At 41.4% G+C, this 20058-nt stretch overlaps 1 protein-coding gene across 1 annotated transcript in view; it reads right to left on the bottom strand.

Annotated features, from left to right (window-relative positions):
* Positions 1-2391: 2391 nt before the first annotated feature.
* Positions 2392-20058, bottom strand: part of LOC109935611 (anoctamin-3-like) — a 197521-nt gene continuing 179854 nt past the window's right edge. Inside the window, exons 9-11 of the mRNA XM_048606894.1 lie at positions 8359-8480; positions 2788-2922; positions 2392-2407 (exon numbers count right to left, since the gene is read on the bottom strand). Of these exons, the coding sequence (XP_048462851.1) occupies positions 2392-2407; positions 2788-2922; positions 8359-8480 (273 nt within the window). The remainder of the gene's footprint in view (positions 2408-2787; positions 2923-8358; positions 8481-20058) is intronic.

Raw genomic sequence — 20058 nt, forward strand, 5'->3', positions numbered from 1 at the left:
AGCACTGAATGATAGACATGTTCTCATTTTAAATTGAAACTAACAACTACAAATGTCTACTTCAGTTGGGCAGAAATTACAAAAACTTAAACACTCATACCAACAGATTCAACAACACCTCCTTCCCTGCTGTTATTAGACTTCTGAAAGAACCTCTCAAATTTTAAATTTAATGTTGATCTCACTCTTTGTGCACCTTCTCTTCAGCCGTATCATTGTATTTCTCGCTCTGTTCTATTACCCTGATGCATTTTGTATGGTAAGATCTGCCTGTACCGCAAGCAAACCAAAACTTGTCACTGTACCTAGGTACATGTGACAATAATAAATCAAATAGAAAAAGAACAAGACACTGCAGATACAGGAATTCTGATACTTGAACAGAAAATGCTGGAAATGCACAGCCAGCCAAGTAGTGTCTGTGGAGAGAGGGAGATGGATTGAATGCTATAGGTCCATAATACATATCAGTTCTGATGAAGGGTCACTGAGGTCTCTTTCTCTCTCCACAATTGTTACCAATCTTGCAGAGTTATTTTTTTAACACTTCTCATCGCTACAGGAACAAAATTAATAAGTCATCCTAAAGGAAATCAGATTACTCATCCCACCTCATAAAGAAACCCAACTGCTTAAGATTTCGTTTGGAATGACATTAACATGAATTTCCAAATTTTAAAAAAATAATTAATGTATGAAGAAAACATGTAAACAAGTTACTTAACAAAACAAAAGCAATAATTCTGAAAATCAAAGAATTCATAATAGCAGCAGAGATTACTAATAAATCTTTCTTTTCTGTTTCATTTTACAGAGCTGGAAAGAGTCAACTAGGCTCAGGACCTAGTTACTAAGGAATGAAGAGTGGACTGGGGCCAAGGAGTTGGGTTTAATTAACACTGACTCTGCATACTCCTCTGGTGACACATTTTCTCAGTTGGACTTGGCAGAATTCAGATTGAAACTGGGGTTGAAAATGGGTTACATTTCAACCTTGATTTTCCTCATTTTCCCAAGCAAAGGGTGTGCGTGTGTGTGTGTGTGTCCTCACCCTCACTCACTCCTCACTTACCTTCAGTATCCCTCACCCTCACTTCCCCCTTACCCTCACTCCCAACCCTCATTCCCACTCCCTTAACTCCTATCACCTTCGTCTTCACTCCCAATCAGGTACAGGTACAGTTATATTGTGTCAAAGACATTTGGATAAGCACATGAATAGGAAAGGTTTAGAAGGATATAGGCCAAATACAGACAGGTGGGACAAGTTCAGCTTGGGATTACTATCAACGTAATTACTTGGAGCGAAGGGTCTATTTCCATGCTGTTTGACTCCATGACTCTTTAAAACAATCTGTCATAAGGTATGTCTCACTTGAAGTGACGCATCAACCATTGGCACTGACCTTAAAATCCTTCTCCGCAAAATGAATGGACAGCAAAACTATGATGGGGAACTTTGGAAGTGGCATGAATGTAAAGAGAAAATAGAACTTAGAACTATACAGCAAAGGAACGGGCCCTTCGGCTCACAATGTTATGCTGAAAATGATGCCAAATTAAACTAATCCCTTCTGCCAGCCCTTGGTCCCTCCATTCCTTTCATATTCACGTACTTATCTAAAATTCCCTTAGACGTCCCTATTGTATCTGACCCACCATCTCCCTGGCAGCTCATTCCAGACTCCTACCACTTTGTGTGCAAAAAACTTGACCCTCACATCTCCTTTAAACTTTACCCCTCTCACCTTAAATGCATGCCCCCTAGTATTAGATGCTTAGTCATTTGCAAACACAAGTGACTGTCTATTTTAAATATAGACATCTCAAGTGCTGGAGACTGGACTCAAGAATGCAGCTTAACATTATGTGATGACGAAGAGGAGGGGCATTGAGAAGAATGCTTCTTTCAGAAGGTTGTGAACCTTTGGAATTCTCTACTCAGAGGGCTGTTGAAGCTCATTGTTTGAGAATGTTAAAGGTAGAAATTGACAGATTTATGTTTGCCAGTAGTGTACAGGGTTATGAGGATAGGGTGGGTAAAAGGCATTGCAGTGTTGACCAGCCACGATCATGGGCAGGCTCGATGGGCTGAATGGCCTGCTTCTGTACCTAATAAGAGTTTTTCACAAAGGGCAATAGATTTGTAGAACACGCTAATAGGGAAGGTAATTGTAACAAATAATGCAAGTGGATTTAAACGGAGTTTCCTAAGGTCAAAGATCCGAGAGATGGTGAAATAAATGGCACAGTAAAGCTACCATAATCTGAATCCCAAACATCCAAAATTGCAAATGGCATCTGGGATTCAAAAGGGGAATTCCAGATGCTTGGGATCCAGATAACGGGGAGTCTACTGGAGGGAATAATGGATCAGATACTTTATTGAAGCTAGTTCAAGGCTGACCTAATCAAAAAAGACAGAATCATCTTATGCGACAAGATACTATATAGTATTTATGAGTGGTCCTGGCTGCTAGTTTTAACAAATGCACATTCATTTTGCAACAGTAATGCATCAGGTTCTCCTGGCTAATAGTCTTCATGCAATCGTCAGATTCATGAAAGAAACAACCCCAACATTCCCCAGGGCATTTCAAATACCAGAGAGATTACCATAATCAGGATCAACTCCTGATAAAAGGATAGACCGAAACAATATCCTGGAAGTTCCTAAATGCCATGCTCAAAAACACTGACTGCTGTTTAGAGTTCAGTTGTTAATAAAGCAATAAGAAAGTAGTCTACTGTTTTGTTACTTACTTAAGAATTGCAGAAGTTTCCTACCTGACTTGGCTGGACTCAGCTGTAAATAATCCGTAAAGAAATACCAACAAGCCGACCAGGGCAGCAGGAATAAGCATTCCAGTATACCATCCCAACCATGCAAAATACAAGCCAATCTTCTCACCAAAGTATCGCCTGCAATGAATGATATAAAATTATTAGCATGGCACAACATTGTGCAGAGCTGTGTCTCCTGGAACAGGATTTATTGCTAAATGCTACAAGCAAGCAGACATTAATATGTAACTGAGCTAGAAGAATTGCACACCTTAAAAAGTGCCCAAGATGCACTGTGGAAATTTGATTTCATTGTCTACAAATACAAGCGTGGACAACTTTCACAAATTGCAATCTAAGATAACAACACCTCCCATCTGCTCAATTTGTATTGCTTGCCTCGTTCCTCACTGTTATTTTTCAGAAGTTGATGTGCTGCAAATATACATTGGACCAGAGCTTAGTAGAAGCTGGCATAGTCACAGAGGGCTGCTGTCTCATTAGATGAGAGAGAGATGACCGGCAGGGAGTTTAACCTGAGGGTCACCGCATGAAGGGTAAGGTTGAGAAGGAAAGACCTTCATGGTAACCTCAGCTGGTATGCCATGAGACTAGGAATAAAAAGGTAAGGCAGGGGTATATCAGTAACAGGGAAGAGGGACCTGTTTACTTTGGGAACATGATCGGCGTGGACTAGTTGGGCCGAAGGGTCTGCTTCCATGCTGTATGGCTTTATGACTTTATAACACGCGTCGTTGGGATTACACTGAGTCACAAACCAGATGTCCAGCCAACTCAGCTAGCCCACTCTGACTGGAGAAATAATGGCACTATTAACAATGTTGACGTCAATAATGAGCACATTTGCCAGTAAATTTAGGATGTTAAAAGAACTCCGGCAAATGATGAATCTCCAAAAATTACTGACTTATTTATGTCTCTCATTTGCTTCAGGAATCCATGTACTTAGTGAGGGGAATCACAGCATGTTCAGTACACGGAAGTCACCAGTGTCCCTACTTCGAGGTCAGGAGGCCTGGATTCAAGTCCCATCCACAAAAGGTGTGTAATAACATCTCTGAACAGGTTGATTAGCAATATCACTGTGGAGGCATTTACAGTGGAAATAAACAGCTAAGCTACTTTTGTAGAACTACCATACTGACATCTACTTGATAATAGTAGTTGAAGAGGTATCACTTTTTCTCTTATAAGCCAATGTAGATAGATTGTTGTTTTACAAAGGAATCAAAGGTAATCAGATAGATTGGACTGTGGAATTCAAAATACAAATAGAGGAGCCATTATCTCATTGAATGGCAAAGCAAGCTCAAGGGATCAATTGGCCTAATTCTGATCTTATTTTGTATCTAATTTAGAAAATCACCCAGCCATATCTTGTGTACATAAAGCAGATCAAATCCAATTGGCCAATTAATACCCGACCTCTTATTTGCAATCATCAGTAAAGTGATGGAAGGTGTCACCAACTGTGTTATTAAGCAGCATTTGCTCAACGATAACATGCTTAGTGACGCCCAGTTTGGGTTCCACCAGGGCGACTCAGATCCTGACCTCATTACAGCCTTGGTGCAAGCACGAATAAAAGAGATGAACTCCAGAGGTGAGGTGAAAGTGATTCCTCCAGGAATTCTCTGCAGGAGCTCCTCAGGGTACTGTCCTTGGCTAAACCATTTTCAGCAGGTTGATCAACAACCTTCCCTCCGTCATAAAGTCAGAAGTAGGGATGTTTGCTAATAATTGCACAATGTTCAGCACCATTTGCAACTCCTCTGAAACTGAAGCAGTTCATACCCAATGCAGCAAGACCTGGATAATATCCAGATTTGGGCTGACAAGTGGCAAGTAACGTTCACACCAACCCAAGTGCCAGGCAATGGCCATTTCCAGCAAGAGGGAATCTAACCATGGCCCCTTTACATTCCATGGTGTCACAATTAATCAGAGACTGAACTGGGCTAGTCATCAGTACTGTGGCTACAAGAGCAATTCAGAAGCTACGAGCTTGAACCAAGTAATTCACCTCATGATTCCCCAAAGCATATTCACTACCTAGAAGGCACAGATAAAATTCTCTTCACTTGCCTGGATGAGTCCAGCTCCAACAACAATCAAAAGACTTCACTCCATCCAAGACAATACAGCCCGCGTGACTGCCATCACATCCACAAATATTCAATCAATCCACCACTGATGCTCACTAACAATGGTATGTACCATCTGCAAGATGCACTGCAGATATCCACCAAGGCTCCCTGGATAGCATCTTCAAAGCTACAGCCATTACCATCCAGAAGGATATGGGCAGCAAATATATGGGAACACCACCAACTGCAAATTTCCTGAATTGGAAATATATCACCATTCCTTCATTGCCCCTGGATCAAAATCCTGGAGCTCCCTCCCTAATGGCTTCTTTTACTCAAGACTGCATTTTAACTGAATATATAATCATACTTCACTATCTCACTTTATATACACTGATTATTATTCTGAACTTATCGTTTATGTACTCAAATACAGCCAAAGTACTGTGGATCTGAAATCAAAACAACCTTGGCTTAGTTGATACCAGTTTGCCACTTGTTTAATGCATACATTCATTCCTAAGAAATTAGGTTTACTGAAGAAACCTGGTGAAAGGATTTTCTGTTCCAGGTACCAGTGATAAAGCAAACCAAATTATCAATTTAGTATTTGAGTAAGGTTCTCTTCAGAGTTGCAATTATCTCCTTTTCCTTTAAACCAATCTTCCTTTCAACTTCTTTCCTTTGTGCCACTTTGACGCTTCTATTCATAGAGCTGCAGAGCACGAAAACAGACCCCTTCAGTTCAACTTGTTCATGTTGATCAGATATCCTAAATTAATCTAATCCCATTTGCCACCATTTGGCCCATATCCCTCTAAACCTTCCTATTCATTTACCCATCCAGATGCCTTTTAAATATTGTAATTGTACCAGCCTCTACCGCTTCCTCATTCATTTTATTTCTTTCTCAATCCTCAAATGTTGTAGGTTAAGAGGGTGGGTTGTTGGTTCTGCTATTTCCCTGTGTCAATATCAAGTCAGTTGCCCCGAGCTCACATTGTCAGCTTGCAATTCCAGCAACTTTAGCTGCAACAAATTTCTCACTCAATCAGATGATTTAACTCACGCGACATCCAGGACATCTCCCACTTCAGCCAGATATTTCACAAATACGGATTACATTTTCGAAACGTTCGTAACTTTAGCCTCCTGAGGTTCTGCCCTAATGGAGGTCAGCGATGAGGTGGTTGCGGTCAGTGGCAAAGGATGGCAACAGCAACGGTCAGTGGCGAGCGGCAGTGAGGCCTGGCGTGCCCCAATGGAGATCGGGAGCAGCAGCGGTTGGCAGCAAGGGTGGCTGGTGAACATAGGCTGGTCTTCGCCCAGTGTGGGAAAGAATGCCCAGTGCAGGGGAGAGTGAGGCCTTTTGGGGAGGGCCCAGCTTAGAGCGTCTGCAGGCTCCTGGCTTATGAAAGGACTGTAATGTTTGACATTTTAACTCTATTTCCTTATTTTTCCACTTTTATACTAAGAAGACCGTAGTGCTGAACTTTTTAAACTTATTTCTTTATTTTTATACTTCTGTAACAAAGATTTTGTACCTGGGTACTTTGTACCAAAGATGTTGCCATGTGGGACGACGTTGTACACTTTTCACTGTACTCTTATACTCTACTTGAGTACACGTGACAATAAAACCTAAATCTATCTATCTATCTAAATCTAGCTCTGAAATTCATAGTGATGTGTAATCTTGAACATTAGCGTCATTGAGACTTTGAACAGTTGAGTAATGCACTCTGTAATTTAACATGTTTAAACAAGCTGAGACACGCCAATACCATCCACAGGAACAATATATTAATGTTCTGTAAATATAGCTTTGCTTCGTGTTTTGATCTGAAAGGGATTCGTGTCATTATTTGTTTTACTTTTATACCACGAAAGTATTCATTTGAATAGGGCAATTAAATGGACAATTTTATAGAAAAAGATACCATTTTGGTAAAATTACCACCAATTTGGTAAAATTAGTAAAGACAAACTTTATTTTGATGCATTCATTCATGGGCTAGCATCATTCACAAGGCTGATGGTTTGCTGCCTGTCCTTAATTGTCCTTGAACTGTGTGACTTCCAAGGTTGTTTCAGAGGCAGTTGAGTCAACCTTATCATCGTAGATCTGGAGTCACCTGTCGACCAGGCCAAGTGAGGACAGCAGATTGCCTTCACCAAAGGATATAACTAAACTAGATTGGAGTTTATGGCAATTGAAAATAGTTTCACTTAAAAGCAAAATACTGTCAATGCTGAAAAAGAATGCAGGACTGGCTGGAGAAACCCAACAGGTCTGGCAACATTGGTGTAGAGGAATAGAGCTAACCTTTCGAGTCTGACATGACTGTTCTTCAGAGCCAGAACATTTTCAGAAGAGGAGTCATTCTGTGGATTCATGTTAATCATTAAACAACTGTAGTCTCAAGTAAAGAATCCAACATCTCCTCAAGGACCAGAAGGGCTTTTTAAATTGTGCAACCTTTGTACTATTTGCATTGGACACTCTCCCCATTAGGTGTTTGATGTCATGATTTTATTATTTTTCTTCACAGGCTTAGAAAATTATAAAATTCCTTTTCCTTTTCATGGTGAAAACCTTGGTAACTTGCACCCTCATTTTCTCCTGAACTTCATTTTTAATGAGGGGTGTTAAAAAAAAAGGAGTCAAAATATTTGTTGTGGCTGATTGAGGGGGAGTGGGGTTGGTGTTTAAAAAGTAGGGAGCTAGTTCACCCCTCTCCACTTGATTGTAACAATGTGTTCCTGATGTTTACTACCACGCACTATCAAGCCTTCTCAGACTCTCACTCGGGAATTAGGAGGTCCACTGTTAGTTTGATCTCCTGAAATTCAATTCCCTGGTCAGTGAAGCTGGTTGTGGTGAGTAGACAGTCACTAGCAGCCTTCATAGCAATGATTTATTTGAGTCAGAACAATTATTTTCTCATGATCTTCCATCTTCATCCTCTGAGTACAGGGAACATCTCTGTACCAGTTTGAAAACAGGACTAAAGCAATTTCTGGGCCAAAATATTGATTATGGGCAAGGAATCAAAAATAGATAATTCAATACATTTTTTAATTGGAGACTTTACATTTTCTCCTGGTAGCATAGGTTTAATGTTAGATGTGCTTAGCAGTCTTGTTTATATACTTACTTTTTAAAGATTACTATTTTCCAATGAAACATTGTACTCAGATTTTTACTGTGTGGACATTCCTATTTCAGCAGTACAGCAAATTCCAGTAAATTTGAAGTAATCTGCATTTCTGATAATCTCTTTAGCAAATTAAAAATTCAAAACATATTAGGCCTCAAACATGGCACCGTGAAATCCAAGTATGCAAATACTGTGATTAATGTAAATATGATGACACTTAATATGAATTCTTTGGACATGGTTGTGACCTTCAGGGCTAAGTGTGAACAGCCAAGCTACAACATACATGAAGATAATCTTCCTACCTGATAAGATCTAATGGTTGGTATTTGTACCACATTCCCCATCGAGCCCAACGCTCATACAGTAAGTGCCTGTGATTAAGTGCACCATGTGTTTTGATTGGATGGTTGCTCTTGTAGCTTCCCTGTATAGAGAGATAATTATTTAAAATTATACAACCAAATCTGTAAAAGGTTCTCACGCAAATACATATTGGGCTTGCAGAATAGAGACAGAAAAAGAGACAGACGCTGGAAAATCTTTTCATCTTGCACTCCTCAGGACAAAATGCAAAAATGCCAAATTTCAAACTACAATTGTACAAATTTTCTATTGGGAGACTGGGGACTGTACAATTACTTTCTCCATGGCAATGCCACAACCAACATGCCAACCAATCAGCACCTATTTCTCCTGTGGTATCAATTGTTATGACTGTTTGACATTTGGCGTTCTTGCAGGTGTCCTGATGAGTGCATGATGAAAAGCTGCAGCAAAATGTCTTTCTTTTGAGCAATATTTACCTTCTGTTCCACCTCTGATTACTTATTAATATTGCAAAATTAAAAATAGGACAGTTTCTTAGAAATATGGATAAAGTACATCACAACTCATCTTTGGATAGATATGACGCAAGAAATGGGGATAGCTTTTGTAGTACATTTGAGGCATAATACTTGAAATGATCCAAGGTAAATTAGCTTCTTTAATTATTATTCATTCACAAGATGAGGGCATCGCTGGCTAAGCAGCATTTATTGCCCATCCCTAATTGCCCAGAGGGCAGTTATAAGTCAACCACATTGCTGTGGGTCTGGAGTCACATGTAGGCCAGATCAGGTAAAGAAGACAGTTTCCTTCCCTGAAGGACCAGATTGGTTTTTCCTGACAATCGACAATAGATTTACGGTCATCATTAGATTCTTAATTCCAGATATTTATTGAATTCAAATTCCATCATCTGGCATGGTGGGATTCAAACCCAGGTCCCCAGAACATTATCTGGGTCTCTGGATTAACAGTCCAGCAACAATGCCACTAGCATATAACCTGCCCGAACATAACCAAAATGCAACATTGCCAACATTGTCAAATCTAAGTTCCTGAGCATAACCGATAAACTGGGAGAAAAATGGAGACACAATGGGACATGACTGATACCAGTGAGGTAGAAGGAAGAATGCTCTGATCCACAGGTTTTGACAGATTGAGGGTAGATAAATAATAAAGCACTGAAGCTTGTACAGAAATAAAAGGGGAAAAAAAAACACCATTAAAGTTATGTGAAACTTGAAAAGAAAGATTTCCTCAAGTGTTAGTACCTGAGATTCAAGACAAAATAGCAAAAATGGAATATTGATACCCAGAATTCGATGAGGTTAGAATGTCGGAGTTCTCTGACCCCTTTGGGAATGAGGTAGGAGACAAAACAATGGGAGAGGTTGTCAGTGTAATGTATCTCGAGTGTTTGATAAGCAATACAGAATATGTCGCATCCATTTAGTCCACTTAGAAATCTCTCTCAGATTTATTTCATGGCCCAGTCTACAATTTGTCATTCCAGAAAACTACGTATGCAGCGTGTACGTTGCCACTGGATTCCACACAGCTGCTGACATATTGTTTCACCTGGTCGTTGGCTCAACTGCTTGTCCAGCTCTTTAAAGAACTCACAGAATCATAGGATTGTTTCAGTGCAGAAGGAAACCATTCAGCTCATCAAATCTGCACATTCTCTTGAAAACAGCATCATTAACTAGTGTGAATTTCCTGACTTTTCCCTATACCCTTGTACACCATTTCTATTTAAATAACGCTCTCTTAAATACCTCAGCTGAACCTGTCTCCACCACATTTCCAGGTAGTGCATGTCAGGCACTAACTATTTGCTATGCAAAATAGGTTCTTTTCTCTCAACACCCTTGCTTCTTAAAATCTATGTCCTCTTCTTCTCGTTCCTTTTACAAAGAAACTCAGTAATTAAAGCAATGAGACAAAGTCAGGGTAGGTGTGAATCGCCAATCGAGAAAGATAGCAGTGGATAGAAAGTTGCCATAGTCCAACTAGACCGTAGGGTTGCTTTCTCATTAGAGAGATATGACTGGTAGTGGTTAATCCCAAGGGTCACTGCACCTCAGGCACAGGGAGGCTGTGAGAAGGAGAGTTCTTCTTAGTAACCTAAGCTAGTGCAGGAACTCAACCGTACCGTTTGCATTGGTATTGAAAACCAGCCATCTAGCCAACTGAGCTAACAAACTCTCCAATCTGAAGAACAATTGAGCCAAATACATTTTCCGCATCAGGAGGGCCCAGCAAAAAAAAAAAAAAAATGCCTGGTGATCTCCCAGTATGTTTCAGGGAGGAGATCTTCCATTATGGATATCCCATGGTCAACAGAGAAGCCACCATGAGTGCCATGAGCTTCCACTTAGTAACAACAATACCAATATTTCATAAATCCACCAATCCCTAACCCCCACCAGCAATGGGGCCTGTCTAAGTCAGCAACTTCCGCTACGACCACCCCCAAACCCCCAACACATCAAGGGAGCAGTGTCATAGAGTTACACTCTCATTGGTGGTGCTGCCCCCTGGTGGCACTGAAGTCATTGTGCTGCTGGTCCTTTGCCTGGACTATCAGCCTTGGAGGTGGCATGCCCTTCTTAGTTAGAAAGCAGTCCCAGTGGCGCCTGTTCATTGGGCCATTGTCAATAACCTATATCTCCAAGCTTTGCCACTTCCCACATTTGGCCTGGATGACAGAACTTGCCGCAAACCAGCAAAATTCAGTCTGTTAGCTAAGGGAGATGGTGGCATTGTGTTAATGTCACTGGGTTGGCAATCCAGAACCCTAGGCTAATACTCTGAGCATTTAGGTTAGAATCCCGCCATGGCAGAAAGTGGGATTTAAATTCAATGAAAATCTGAAATAATAAAAATACAACTTGATAGCTCCAACAGTCAGGTAACTCACTACACTCCATGTAACCAATGTTGATTGTCATCACCTGGTCCACTGATGTCCTTTAGGGAAGGTAATCTGCCATCCTCAACTGGTCTGGCCCACATGTGGCTTCAGACCCACACCAATGTGGTTGATCTTAACTGCCCTCTGGCCAATTAGGGATGGGCAATAAATGCTGGCTGGGCAAGCGATTTCTACATCCCATAATTTTTTAAAATTCCTTCATTCACAGGATGGGTTGTCACTGGCTAGGCCAGCATATTGTCCGTTCCTAATTGCCCAGAGGGCAGTTCAGAGTCAACCACATTGCTGTGGGTCTGGAGTCACATGTAGGCCAGACCAGGTAAGGATGGCAGTTTCCTTCCCTCAAGGGCATTAGTGACCCAGATGGATTTTTCCAGATAATCAATGGATTTTTTTTTTATTGAATTCAAATTTTACTATCTGCCGTGGCAGGATTCAAACCCAGATCCCCAAAACATTAGCTGGGTCGCTGGATTAACAATCCAGCAATAAAACCACCAGGCCATCACCTCCTTGTGATCTAGTAAATAAAAACCCTCTGGTTGTCTCTCCACAGATGCTGCCTGACCTGCTGATTATTTCCGTTTGTAGCTCTGATTTCCAGTATTGTCATTTTGCATTAGTGTTTAAACGAAGGTTAATTTTGAAGTCAAAGATACTGGCATTGAAGCAAGCAGTGGACTTGAAGTACAATGAAGCCAGCAGCACCTATCAAGAGAGCTGTATGGAAGCTTCTGCAGAATAATATTCTCCTAGAAAATAAAACAAGGTGTGGACTGTCTTTTGAAAGCTTGTCTGCTACAGGCCAGCAGACTGTCACTCTCAGTGAGTGTGTAACATAAGAAAGTACAGACAGAAGTGTTTAAGCTACTCGCTAAACAAAGTCTTATCATTTATAATATATGCATCCTCAGCCAAAGGTTACTGGTCAAGTATGTGATGATTCATATGTACATCAGAGATTCTAGTTAACAGGAATCAAGACTCACATTCACAAAATTAAAACAAATACCACATTTACTCCCTCCTTCCCTTTCGTGGCACTTCTCCAATTTATACCACGATCTAGTCTGACAGACCATTTAGGGCAAATGAATGGCAACTGAAACTACTTAATTTCAGAAAAGTCCCTATGTAGCAAAATTGTTTTGAAGGGGACACATGCAGACATCACTCAAATCCACAGCGGGGCTTAAATAGGGCCAGTCCTCGTGTATGTTTTCAGGTTGATATTGTCACAAAACTTCACTGTGTCAAATAAGTTGCTGTTGTGGGCAAGTTTAGATCAAAGGTAGAAACGGCTTTCATATGATATTGGGAACTCATTTCAAGTGTAACTAGCTACTGAATAATAAATAGAAAGCAAGAGAATTACTGAAGTTTACACAAACGCCAATTGCAGAAAATTACATTATACAAACATAATCACAGAATATACCTCTCTGCAAGATACCTTCTGCATTTTGATTAAACTTATCAGCATGTAATTCAGCTCACTGATGCCTGCACTCAGGTTGCCAGATATTTTTCAAATACGTAGGAGACATTTCCTCTCACACGTGATTCTTAATCATACTCGTTCTAAAGACGTGACTCCTTCACTTTGTTGCTTGAATGTTTTTACATTTTAATTAGAAATCACAGAACTGAAACTTAACTCGGATTACCTGCTCCTTGCCCATGCGTTGGATTTTTTAAATAACGCCATGGATGCCAGTTTCCGGTCAGCAAGTCACCCTTTATTTACTTGCGCACAGTACATGGACTCTGATCAGCTAGTTCCTAGTCTGTCCATAGAGTGAGGAGAATCCCTGAGATTTCTGATTATATATATGTCAGCCAGGACTCCCTGATTGGCCCAGCTTAACAGCCCCAATCAGGGAACTCATACTCAAGGAGATCCACCTGGCCAACCTTGTTCCATTCACTGCAGTTTTTTTTAAAACAGGGACCATGAGAAACCAAAAATCCTCACCTCTCTCTGGAGTTCCAGTGCATAAACTAAACAGCATCCAGCTTGAGGTAAGGATGTAGCAACAACAAGCCCAAACTGAGGGCTATCGGATATCCACTCAAACTGAATTTACTGAGTTCCAAAGAAGAATCATACGGAACTCAAAACATTAACTCTTCTTCTCTCCACAGATGCTGCCAGACCTGCAGAGTATCTCTATCATTTTCTCATTTTGTTTCTGATTTTCTCTATCTGCAGTATTTTGCTTTTGACTGAGATGAGGGGGAATTTCTTCCCTCAGAGGATTGAGAGTCATTGGAACTCCTTCCCACAGAGAACTGTGGGAGCAGCGTTGTTATATATATTTGAGAGTGACAGAGAAATTCTTGATCAGTCGAGGAATCAAGGGTTATGGAGAAAGGGCAGGAAACTGGATGTGAGGAAGGTCACATCAGCCATGTCCTTAGGATGGGGGATTTCAAGACTGGGGGCACATTTTTACGATGAGAGGAGAGAGATTTAAAAAGACATGAGGGGCAAATTTTTATACAGAGAGTATTTTGTGCGTGGAATGAACTTCCTGAGGAAGTGGTGAGTGTGGGCACAGTTACAATGTTTAAAAGACACTTAGATAAGCGCATGAATAGGAAAAGTTTGGAGAGATATGGGCCAGGAGCAGGCAGGTGGGACTAATTTAGTTTGGGATTATAGTGGGCATGGACTGCTTGGACCAAAGGGTCTATTTCCCTGCTGCACGACTTTATAACACTATGAATAGTTTAGCAGGTTTAAAGGGCCAAATGACCTACTCCTGTTCCTATTTCTCATGATCTTATGATGGTACATGTTAATGTGATGGATTTCAGGATGTTGCCTCACCCTTTTGAGCTGTTAGCTCTTCATTGGATTTGAAAATGTATCCGTTTGTACTTCTTGTCTGTCACACTGTCCTTCAATGTGGATGGAGGGAAACTAGGACAATAGGTCTCAGTTGAACATTAAGAGGTCTCCCCTTTAAGACAACAATGAGGTCAATCTACCTTTCTCTCTTTTTCACACAGGGTCATTGGACTGTGTAATTCTCTGTCAAAATGAGCCGGGGCTATCAGGAGACAGACAGGAAAGTGGAGTTGCATGAGATCAGCCATGATCTTATAATTGGCAGAACAGGATAAAGGGACTGACTGGTCTAGCTGTATTGCTGAGTCCAATGTTCCTAAGTATGTGATTTGTCATGTTACGGAACAGTTATTCTGCCTCTTGCCGAACAATACTTTACTCCAACCATTGATAACTTCAGCGTGTTAAAAGAAAAGGAACTTGCAGCTCCAATCAGAGACAAACAATCTAACTTTCTGAAAAGGAAATCAACTGACATTTCTGCAAAGTACCTCTGTTATGTAGAATAGATGGTGCTGTATATTTCCAAGACTCTGCCCTCCCTTAAAGTTTTTGCTTGGTTTTGAGTTAGTAAAGTGCAGTGCTATTAACGGTAAGCAATGATTATCTCTCATTCTTTCCTGCACACCTTCCATTTTTCTCTTGTGGTAGTTTCATTCTGGCTTGAAAGTATTTTTGAAGAGCAATTTTTATTCATTTAGGGCAAAGGGTTAGGATTGCCGAAGAGCTATGTGCAGAGATGGTGGCATCTAGTCACTAGATGGTGTCACTAGATCAGGAATCCAGAGGCACAGATATGGGCCACAGTAGCTGATGGAGTTTAAATCCAATCAAAATAAAACAGAATCTGAAAGCTAATCTCAGTAACATGGCCACGATGACTATTGTCAATCGTTGGCAAATGGTCTGGTTAGCCATTCAGTTCAAGGGCATTTTGGGTTGGGTGACAAATGCTGGCCTTACCAATGATGGCTGCAACCAATGAAGGAATCAATAAAAATACAGCAAGGTTTCAAGCAGAGCCAGGATGAGCAACCAAAATTAACAGCAATGCAGCTCAGGGCTGCCAACAAGGCCAGCTTTAAATCTAGAATTGATCTGACAGCAACTACTAAAGACATGAAGGTATTGGCCCATTAACCACAACAGTTCCCTCATTAATGACTGAAATTAAAATAAACTCAGGACCCTGTTTCTCTGAAGGAGGCAATACAAAGTTACATGCACCAGAGAGTTAGAATCATAGAAATGATACAGCACAGGAGGCGGCTATTTGGCCCATCTTGTCTATGCCAACCCAAAGACATCTCACCAAGATTTGAATTCAGATTACTCAATTCAAAGTCTAGAGTGCTAACCATTACAGCATGGAACCACCTCATCAAATCGGCTTATACAAAGAACAATATGCGGTGTACTCTAAAAGAATTCTGTGCTAATGCCCTGTCTCTGGATCCATTTGAGTTATTGAACTGTGTACTCCATCTATTCATGGATGAAGACTGCTGACAACATCTAGATGCATCTGTGTAGGGAATTGTAAAATGCAACTAAGCACAACTAGCGAAGTTTAGATCCATTGAACTTTATTGACACCCAGTTAAATTATAAAATCAGAGAATGCTGGAAAATCTCAGCTGGTCTGGCAGCCTCTGTGGGAAAGAGAGCGAGAAGGGGAGGGAGAGAGGGGGAAGGAAAAGGGGAGAGAGAGAGAGCCCATGAGTGAGAGAGAGAGAGAGTGGAAGAGAGAAAAAGACAGAGCAAGAGAGAGCGGGAGAGACAAGGAGGAAGAGGAGGGGAGAGACAGAGATCACAAGTGTGTGTGAGAGAGAGGAAGAGAGAAAAAGAGAGAAAGGGATCAACATTACACTTACAGTTCAGTACGACTCTTCAGAGTCATATTGAACTTGAAGTATTAACTCTGTTTCTCTCTCCACACATGATGTCACACCAGCTGAGTTTGTGTTTGTTTCAGATTTCCAGCATCTGCAGTATTTTACGTTAAATAATAAAATGGTTGGAAATGAACCTACCAAATGAAACCAGGTTAATGCCAATGCTTTGTAGTGGACAAACTGTAACTGGCCTGGGGTGTCCAAGCATAAATTTGCAATGAGTTGGCACAAGGTATTTTCCTAAATAAAAACCTCCCGACATGAAGCTATATGCATATGATGGAAGCCTGAATTAAAGCAGAGCGATGGATTACAGTCCCAGTGAGGAGCTGGATGACTGGGGTCACAGGTTTCCACAAGGTTAAAACATAAGACAGTGCAGTTTATATCACACAACGTAAAACTTTCAGAGGAACAGAAATCAGTACGCACCGATGAAAACAAAGGACTGGATTTTAACAGACCTTTATCCTTGGCACAGAGTTTAAGAGTGGTGGGGTTTTGCTGGAACCGTATAAGACATTGATTTGGCCACAACTGGAGTGTTGTGTGCAGTTCTGGAATCCACATTGTAGGAGGGATGGAATAGCACTGGAGAGGGTGCAGAGGAGATCTACCAGGATGTTGCCTCGGCAGGAGGAATTTCTGTTATGAAGAGAGATTGGACAGGCTGGGGTTGTTTTCCTCAAAGCAGAAGAGATTGAGAGGGGGCACAACTGAAATTTTTAAGACTTTGCGGGGCACAAGCAGTGTAGACAGGAAGAATCTTTTCCGCTTGGTGGAGGGATCAATGATGAAGGGACATTGATTTAAGGTAAGGGGTGGGAGGTTTAGAGGGGATGTGGGTAAACACTTCTTGGCGAATTTGGAACTCAGTGTCTGGCGGGGTGATGGAGGCATAAATCCTCATTATATTGAAGAAGTATTTAGATGTATACTTGTCATTAAATGTACAATTGAGATTACAATAGTTAGTTGCTTGTGTTTGAGTGGTGCCGACTTTATGGGCTGAAGGGCCTTATTTTGTGCTGTAGACCTCTCTGACTCTGAATGGAAATGGACTGGGAGGCTACAAGGCCATGTAAATGGGCAGCTAGAAGCCATTGGGCAGGAAACTTGATTGTTTCCCTTTGCCCTGGCACATTGTCAAGTGGCAGGATCCTTGGTACAAGCTGGTCAGTAGGTGGTGAATTGTGATAACCAACTGCCCAATTATGGGCCAGCTCCTGCTTCTCCTGCCAGCTTTTCATTGGTATCAGGAAATGCTGCACCCACACGGGCCGACAAGTGGTTAAACCCTTGTGGGTTCCCAGCAAGTGCCCAGGGTAGCCCATGAACGGGGTATCTCTAGATAGGGCACCAATGACTGAATGCAGCTCCATCCGAGATTGTGGGGTATCCTTGTCTGGTACCAGCGAGGGGGTGGAACAGACACACTCAGTTCAAAACCATCAGTCATTGGGGAATCCAGGACTGCCTGATATCTGATTGAGATGGTAGCGTGGCCGGCAGATATTGCCCTGAAATAGAATGCAAACTTGGCGGTCTATTCCAAAACATTCTGGCAGTAGAATGTCAAGAGATAGTAGGAACTGCACCTACATTAACCTTTACTGGCTCCAACCCCGCCTCTTTGACCTGTCTGTCTCCTCTCCACCTTTCTTCTCTTTTATCCATCTTCCATCCGCCTTCCCCTCTCTCCCTATTTATTTCAGAATTCCCTTCCCCTCCCCCTTTTCTGAAGAAGGGTCTAGACCCAAAACGTCAGCTTTCCTGCTCCTCTGATGCTGCTTGGCCTGCTGTGTTCATCCAGTTCTACACCTTGTTATTATAGTAGAATGTCAACTCAAGGTTTCTCAGGAACAGAAGTGGGGGAGGGGTCCTGCTTTCAGTCCCAAACAATGGGATTTCTCACCTTCCTTAAAATTTCATCCCAGAATATCCAAATGTGCCAGCATTCAAAGGAATATTGATGAGAAAGCAATTCACCAAGGTGCAAAGAATTTTTAAGATGACAAACGAAAGCGAAGCTCATCAGAAATCCACACTTGGCAAAACAATGTGAAAAAAAGTATTGAAAAAAACTTCAGTAGAAACAATGAAGATTCAGAGAATTACTGAATAGATTAGAATTGCGTGCACATCACTGTGTGCTTGATCATTTTTCAAGTCTCAACAAAATATCATCAAGCTCTCAAAATTAATTCATATCACACACTGTCTTTCTGCAAGCCTAAGCATTTCTAAAACCTGCTGAACTAGGCTCAGATTTCAACGTACCCTGTCTACTAATTTATTATCCAAACCCTATGTATCTATTGTGGATATCCGATCAAGGGTAGTGCAAAGTTATTCGAACGAGTCCATTTTGGCTCAACCTCAAGCTATTGGCATAACACCAACCTGCTGTTCAACAATTGTAGTGTTCCAAATATCGCATATGATAGGAATCTGAGGTAAGAACAAACAAAAACAAAAAAGCTGAAAATACCTAACGGGGCAGGTATCTTTGGAGACACAAAGACCATAAAACGTAGGAGCAGAAGCAGACCATTCAGCCCATCAAGTATGCTTGCCCATTCAATGAGATCATGGCGGATCTGATAATCCTTAACTCCATTATCGTGCATATCCCAATAGTGCTGATTCTCCTACTGATTAAAATTCTGGCTATCTCAGCCTTGAATGTACGCAATGACACAGCCTCCACAGCCCTCTGTGGTAAAGTATTTCATGGATTCACAATCCTCTGAGAGAAGATAATTGACCCCCATCTCTGTCTTAAATGTGCGACTCCTTTTTTCTGAGATTATGACCTCCGGTCCTAGACTCTCAAGCCAATGTTACAGCTAGATGAGCAGAATGTCAGCAAAATGGAAGTGCGGACGTTTCTAAGGCAGAGGACGATGAGGAGAGGGGGTGGTGCGAAAGGAATGAAAGAGAAGATTTGCGACTGGGCGGAAGGCAGGAGAGATTAAATAATAAAACCATTTCATGATGCAACAGTTAAACAAGTGGCAATGAAAATAGTGAATAAACAAAGGAGGTGTGAACTGCCACATAAAACAACACAAAACTTTGATGCAACATAAAGGCATAGGAAAGAAGAAAGTCCGAAACTAACTCAATGGGTTATCTCCTGCCACTGCACTGTGGCAGGAAGTCTGGAACCGGAAGTTAGTGCCATAGGTATAATCAGCACTCCAATTCCCCCCTCCAGTTTTTGCCCACTCCATGCTGTAGTCAGCCCTGTGGGAAAATGCCCCAGAGTTACATTCACTTTGTCTTTATTCTGGTTATCCTTAAATTACTGGAACAAGCCCCACTCGCTCTCACTGGCAGTGGGAGTGCGGGCTTGCAGCGGTTCAAAAAGGCAGCCCACCACCACCTTCTGAAGGGCAAGGGATTGGCAATATAATGCTGGACCAGCCAGCGACACCCATGCCCCACTAGAGAAGACAAAGAAACCGCTGCAACTGGATGGGTGGCAAGTGCTCCCCTGCAATTCCTGGGCAACAATCATAGCCACAGAATAAAGGGAAAGGGGGAAGAACAAACACATTAACCAAGGTGGAAGCAGAGGTGCTGGTCCAACTTTGTAGAACTCAATGTTGTGTCCAGAAGCCTTGCGAGTGGCTGCAAAGTGGAGAACGAGTCCTCTTGGGGAAGTCCAGCTTGGAGCATCTGCAGGCTTGTGGCTCAAGAAAGGACTGTAATGTTTGACATTTTAACTTTATTTCTTTTCTGCTTTATGCTAAGAAGACTGTAGTGCTGAACTTTTAACTTATTTCTTCATTTGTCTATTTCTGTAACTAAGACTTTGTAACTAGGTAATTTGTAACGTCTGTAACTAAGATGCTGCGTGTGGCAACTTTGTATATTTTTCTCTGTCCTCTTGTACCTTGTACTTGAGTACACATGACAATAAAATCTAAATCTCAATCTAAAAGCTTAAATGTAAGAAAGCTCCAGAGAGCCGAATCAA

Source organism: Rhincodon typus, chromosome 17 (assembly GCF_021869965.1).
Source record: "Rhincodon typus isolate 14 chromosome 17, sRhiTyp1.1, whole genome shotgun sequence".
Classification (NCBI taxonomy): Eukaryota; Metazoa; Chordata; class Chondrichthyes; order Orectolobiformes; family Rhincodontidae; genus Rhincodon; species Rhincodon typus.